The following is a 6,192-nucleotide window of genomic DNA, read 5'->3' as shown; positions in this document are numbered from 1 at the left end:
GCCCCAGCCCCAGCCCCAGCCCCAGCCCCAGCCCCAGCCCCAGCCCCAGCCATGCTTGCTGCTCAGTGCTAAGTGCTTTATCTCAGCTCCTGTGAGAGGATTCAGGGGAGGGGCCATCCCTTAAACAGGCTTAAGGGACTGAGACCAAATGTGATGTTCCAAGATGGCAAGGGACATCCAGGGTTTGGGCAGAGAATTGTTGGGGGTTGTACAGGGAAGCTCCATCACAGTGTGTTAGGATGGCAGGGATGGGCCTGGTAAACTTCTTCACAGTTTGCCAATTTTTTGTTCCTACAGCAGATAACTTGAGCCAAACTCACTCTGGCTCCAGCCTGTCCTTGGCATCTGCAGCAACAACAGAACCTGAGAGTGTTTATTCGGGGGGCACACCTTCTCACCGGTAAGGAGGCTAAGATGCCATGAGGTATCTTAGTGCACTTGTACAGAGCATCAATCGAGAGATATTTTATAACTAGATCCACAATGTTTAGGAGAAAACCCAGCCTACCTCTACCAGAGCTAAGTGGCTTTTATGACATCGTCCCTCATTCTTTCCACATGACCTCCCTGTCAAAAGTGTGCACTTCTTGTTGCATAGGAGCAAGTGGGTGACACTTAGCCCCATTACCTGCATACTTCAGTGTGTATCTCAGTACATTGCTTGTCAAACCGTCATCTGGCACAGCCTTAGGTGTGAATGTCTTTCTTGGGCTATGGGGTCTGGCAGGGACCAATGCTTTTGGGCTATCAGATCATTTAAAGTGGTATTTTTCATTTTCTACCAGCTATTAAAACCCCCTCTTTGTGTTACAAAGTAATCTTACAGGTGCTGTGGGTACCTGTTGTGGCATCAATGAATTCTTACTGTAGCTTTAGCTGGGAGCTCCTACATGGTGTTGACTTCTTGTAGCTGGGGCTTCATTTGAGTGGCATCTTGTGAATGCTGTCTGTGGAGAGGAGCTTTCATTCCTCCTTGATGTCTAGTGGGGTTTTGTCTCCTGGACTCTGGAAGACTCCTAGGCAGCCTTGAATGGTGCTTCTTTTAGTTTTGTTTTGGGAGTTGGTTGTCTGGCTAGATTGTACTCCATCCCTGACAGCTCACCGAGAGAGTGACCTTCTACACAGCTCTCACAGGCTTTGCCCTTGGTATTTACTGTTCATGATCCAGCACCCCTGCATGCACAGCCCCAACCTGCCAGGAGTCAGAGGGTAGCCCCATTTCAGCCCCTCCTCCCTAGGTCTCATCCCTTGCTTGGTGGCTGTTAGTCTCCTGTACTTGGTCCTCTATACCTGAGCCAGCATCAGTCACTCCCTGCACTCATGGTGACACCCTCTGGCAGTGGTTGACAAAGGCTCACCAAATCTTCTACCTTCACATAAAGGCCCTGCCTGTTGCAGCTGTGGGCGTGCATTGTATGGTTGTCATGGAGAAGTAGGAGAACTGCAGCTTGAGCACCTTGTCTTTTTCTGCCTGCAGAGTTGAATCACTGGAAGCTTTACCTATCCTGAGCCGCAACCCCAGTCGGAGCACAGACCGAGACTGGGAGACTGCATCAGCAGCTTCCTCTTTGGCCTCTGTGGCTGAGTACACAGGTAACAGCCACACAACATCTTTAGGGTATATTGCCCACAGAGGCACTTGGGTATAGATAGCACTCTTTAAAATACATCTTTATTTTGGCCTAAAATGTTTTGTTTTGTTTTTTAAAATTCAATATATACTCAGTGTCAGAGCTATCTCTAACTGCTGGCTGTCCACAGCAGGGACACAGCAGAGACCCTGATTTTACCTCTATTTGTCCCGTGGGCAATAATAACTCCTTACTCTTTTGAGAGCAGAGATAAAGCAGGATCATACATCCTGGTCACTTTCCGGTTTCTGGATTTGTAATTTGTATAGTAAAGAGACTCAGGTCAGAAAGTAGCAACAAGTACTTTAATTTTTTTTTTTAATTCTTCTGAGTAGATTAGAAGAGGTCTTTATGTTCTGTTTTCAGAAATGCATAATTGTATTTTGCTTCTGAGAAAAGTGTTGCTCTTTTGTGTGTATTTGTGGCTTGTGTTAATAATTTTGCAATTTTTGATCTGGTTTTCTTAGGTCCTAAACTCTTTAAGGAGCCCAGTAGCAAATCAAACAAACCAATTATTCACAATGCCATCTCCCACTGCTGTCTGGCTGGAAAAGTGAATGAGCCTCACAAGAATTCAATATTGGAGGCAAGTGTCAAATTTTATGGTGGTTATACATAGAATAAAAATACATTCTGTTAGCCTTTGCTGTTAGTGCCAGAGGTATGTTCTTCCTGTTATTTTAAGTTACCCTGTTACTGACTAGCCATGGAACCTTTTTCTCCCAATCACCACGTAGAGGGGTGTGTGTCCTGAAGCATGGACACAGAATTCTCTGTAGGGTTACGGGAGACCCCTATAGAAGAGCAGGGTTTTGTCAGAAAGGTGGGTGATTAATTCAGTTAGTGGTTTCATTTGGTTCAGAGCTAGACATCGAGATAAGAAGTATCTTCCTCAGCTGGGGAAGAAGGTACTTGTGTTGGTGGTAGGTATGGCCAGCACTTGGTCCAGTGGCCACATTCCTGAGGGGAGAGGAGACTGTTTCTGTGGCTATAGATGTGACTTGTTTCTGTTTTTATTTTCTGGTGCTGACAGTGGAACCCAGAGCCTCGTGCATACATAGTAGACAAGTACCCTGCCACCCAGCAACCCACTTTGTCCCCAGAGTAGAGTAGATATTTTTAAATGGCAGTGCACTTGAGACAGAAAAGAGGCAGGTGACTCTGCTGTCCTGCTGGTGAGTGCCCATGGCTGAAGGCAGAAGTTAGAAGGGTGGGCCTTGGAGGCACTTTGGGCACCTGAGTCACCAAGAACTGAAAAGTTGGGTCAGATGGAAAACTTCTCATCTTTCCTGTGTCAGTTGTCACTTCCTTGAGGCTGTTTGTGTCTGCTGGTTTGCTGCTTTGTGTCTGCTCATGCCTATAATCTCAGCATTTAAGAGACTGAGGCAGGAGGATTCCTATGAGATTGAAACTAGCTTGGACTATAGTATGAGACTCTCAAAAAGAGAGAGAGAGAGAGAGAGAGAGAGAGAGAGAGAGAGAGAGAGAGAGAGAGAGAACAAGAAAAGATGTTAGTAGCCTTTCAAGTTCAAGAGTCTGGAGGCAGTTAGAAAGTGAGGGTCAAAGTTAGGGTTTGACATGCTCTTCACAGTTGGGAACTGTGAGTATGTGTGCTGGGAGGGAGGCCACATCGAGTGTGTGTATTGGTGAGCCCTGTGCAGTGGCCTAGGGAGGACTGCAGCCAGCATAATATGCTGCATCTTCAGCAGTAGGGTCTTACCGTCTAGTGAGAGTAGGCAGCCAAGGACAATGGCAGGACACTATGTTTGGGGGCCTCTGGAAGTACTCCATGCTTGACACTGAGGTCTGTTGTTTTAATAACACAGGGTTTCCTGGGAGGAACATTGCAGGGCATCCACTCCTTTAAAATTCCTCTTAAAATTTTTTATATTTTAATAAGGTTAGAAATTAGTGGGTTTCCATAAGACTTTGCTATACATCCTTTATATTATTATTGTTGTTGTTGTTGTTAAAGGCTGGAGAGATGAGTCAGTAGTTAAGAGCACTTTCTGCTCTTGCATAGATCCCAAGTTCAGTTCCCAGTACCTATGTGGTGCCTTACAGTCACCTGTAACTCTGATTGCAGGACATCCAATATTCTCTTTTGGCTTCCTTGGGTACCAGACACACATGTACGCACACATACATGCAAGCAAAGCATTTACTAGTTACACAAATTTTAAAAATGTTTTAAAAATTAAAACAAGCCGGGCGTGGTGGCGCACGCCTTTAATCCCAGCACTCGGGAGGCAGAGGCAGGCGGATTTCTGAGTTCGAGGCCAGCCTGGTCTACAAAGTGAGTTCCAGGACAGCCAGAGCTACACAGAGAAACCCTGTCTCGAAAAAACAAAAACAAAACAAAACAAAAAAATTAAAACAACACTTGGCTTTAGTTGTGTAGCCTTATCTCTGGCTCTTCTCTTATACTCTGATAGGCTACATGTTATCTTGGTGCCATACCGTGCTAAGTATATGGCTTTGGAGTGTGTTTGAAGTCAGGTATAGGATACTTTCTCTTCTTTTTTTGTTCAGGACTGCTTTTGCTATCTAGGGTCTTTGGTACTTCATGTAAGTTTTAAGATTTTTTTTTCTATTTCTGTGAAGATTGTCACTGGGATTTTGATGGGGATTGCATTGAATCTTGAGTCTGTGGCTTGCTTTTGGTAGGATGGCCACTTTCACAGTATGAATCCTACCAGTCCATGAACGTGAGAGGCCTTCCATCTTCTAGTGGTTTCCTCAGTTTTTTTCTTCAGTGTCTTCATTATAGAGGTCTTCCACATTCAGGGTTAGTGGGGTATTTTGTGTGTGTGTGTATGTGTGTGTGTGTAGTGTTTCCTTTTGGGTGGTGGTGATGATGTTCAAAACAGGGTTTCTCTGTGTAGCCCTAGCTGTCCTGGAACTTATTCTGTAAATGAGACTGGTCTCAAACTCATACTGCCTGCCTCTGTCTCCCCAGTGTTGGCTATTTTTTTGCTTTTTTACAGAGACTATCGTGAATGTTATTATTTCCCTTCCAGTTTGTTTGCCACTTGTCAATAGGAAGGACACTGATTTTGTATGTTAATTTTGTCTGCTGTCACTGTGATGAAAGGGTTTATTAGATCTAAGAGTTTTCTAGTGAAGTCTTTAGGGTTTGTGTATAGGACTCTATCATGTACATATGAGATCTTATTCATCTCCTATTTGTATCCCTTTTATTTGCTTGTCTTGCTACTCGAGCTAAGACTTCTAGTATTGGTATTAATAAGTGCAGAGTCAGTGGGCACTCTGTCTTGTTCCCGATTTTAGGGGAACTGCTTTTCTGAATTTTTGACCATATAAAATAATGTTGGCTGTAGTTTGGTTATATACAGCCTTTATCATGTTGAGTTATGTTCTTTCTACTCTGGGTTTCTTTGGGATTCTTTATTATCCTTTTTTTTTAAAGATTTATTTAAAGTATATGTATGTATACTACTTGTATGTGTGTCACATACATATATGTAAATTAAAACATGTATTAATTTTGTGTATTGAGCCCTTCCTTTGTTGCTAGAATAAAGCCAGCTTGATCATGGTGAATGATCTTTCTGATGTGTTTTGAATTTAGTTTGCAAGTGATTTGTTGAGAACTTTCTATCTATCTGATCATCAGGGAACATGTCTGGTTTTTTGTGGTGAGGTCTGTTATTAGTCTGCCTTCTGACTGGGGAGTTGAGACAATTAATACATTATTAAATTATTAAAGCATTATTATTGGAAGTTGTATGTAGATTTTTACTATTTTATTGACCTAGTAGTATTTGGACCACCTCTTTTCCTCTTGAATCAGTTGTTCATTTATTAACGTTTCAGTTGTGTGATGTGCTGTCCTTTGCACAGTGATGGTATCCAGCAGTTGGTAGTTGATCTAATAATTGACTCGGAGAGTAATAGAGTTTATCCCAGGTGCCCTGGGCTGCTGAGCTTCACACTGTACACTGCTGCATCCCCTAGAGGACTGGGGTAGGGGTGTCTTTCTTGTTGCTTCCAGTAGTAGCCTTTGTCCTGTGTATTCATATTTAATTATAACATAATGAAGGACTTCTTTTCTGGTCTGTTTTTGTTGTCCTAAATGCTTCCTGTTTGTGTATTTAAGTCTCTTTCCTTAGCTCTGGGAAACTTTCTGTTGTAATCCTTGGAAATGTCTTGTATGCCTTTGAATGAGATTCTTCTCTGCCTGTAACCCATAGGTTTTGTTATTTTGAGTTCTTCTGGGATTTCATTTAGCTCTCATTAGATGCCTTTGCTATAGGACTGATTAGTTTTAGTGGAGTTCTATTGTCTTGTTTTTTGTTTTGTTTTATTTCTTTTAAAATGTTTATTTTTATTTTATATGTTATGGATATTTTGCCTGTTTGTATGTCTGGGCACCATGTAACCAGAAGAAGGTGTTGGATCCTCTAGAACTGGAGTCACAGATGGTCGTGAGCTACCATGTGGGTGCCAGGAGTTGAACTCCCATCCTCTGGAAGAGCAGGAAGTGCTTTTAAGTGCTGAACCTTCTCTCCAGCCCCCCCCCCCCCGTGTGTGTGTGTGT

General features: G+C 43.1%; 1 protein-coding gene across 4 annotated transcripts in view; it reads left to right on the top strand.

The window, feature by feature from the left end:
* Camsap1 (calmodulin regulated spectrin associated protein 1) overlaps window positions 1-6,192 on the top strand; it is a 59,317-nt gene that overhangs the window by 47,743 nt on the left and 5,382 nt on the right. For 2 of the 4 annotated variants that reach the window (XM_021183950.1, XM_029473025.1), the window contains 3 exons: window positions 301-400; window positions 1,478-1,593; window positions 2,099-2,217. In XM_021183950.1, coding sequence (XP_021039609.1) covers window positions 301-400; window positions 1,478-1,593; window positions 2,099-2,217 — 335 coding nt within the window. Of the gene's footprint in view, window positions 1-297; window positions 401-1,477; window positions 1,594-2,098; window positions 2,218-6,192 lie in introns of all 4 variants that reach the window. The other 2 variants (XM_029473024.1, XM_021183958.2) reach the window with 1 other exon arrangement.

This window comes from Mus caroli, chromosome 2, assembly GCF_900094665.2.
Source record: "Mus caroli chromosome 2, CAROLI_EIJ_v1.1, whole genome shotgun sequence".
Lineage (NCBI taxonomy): Eukaryota > Metazoa > Chordata > Mammalia > Rodentia > Muridae > Mus > Mus caroli.
This window is presented reverse-complemented; position numbering and strand designations above follow the sequence as displayed.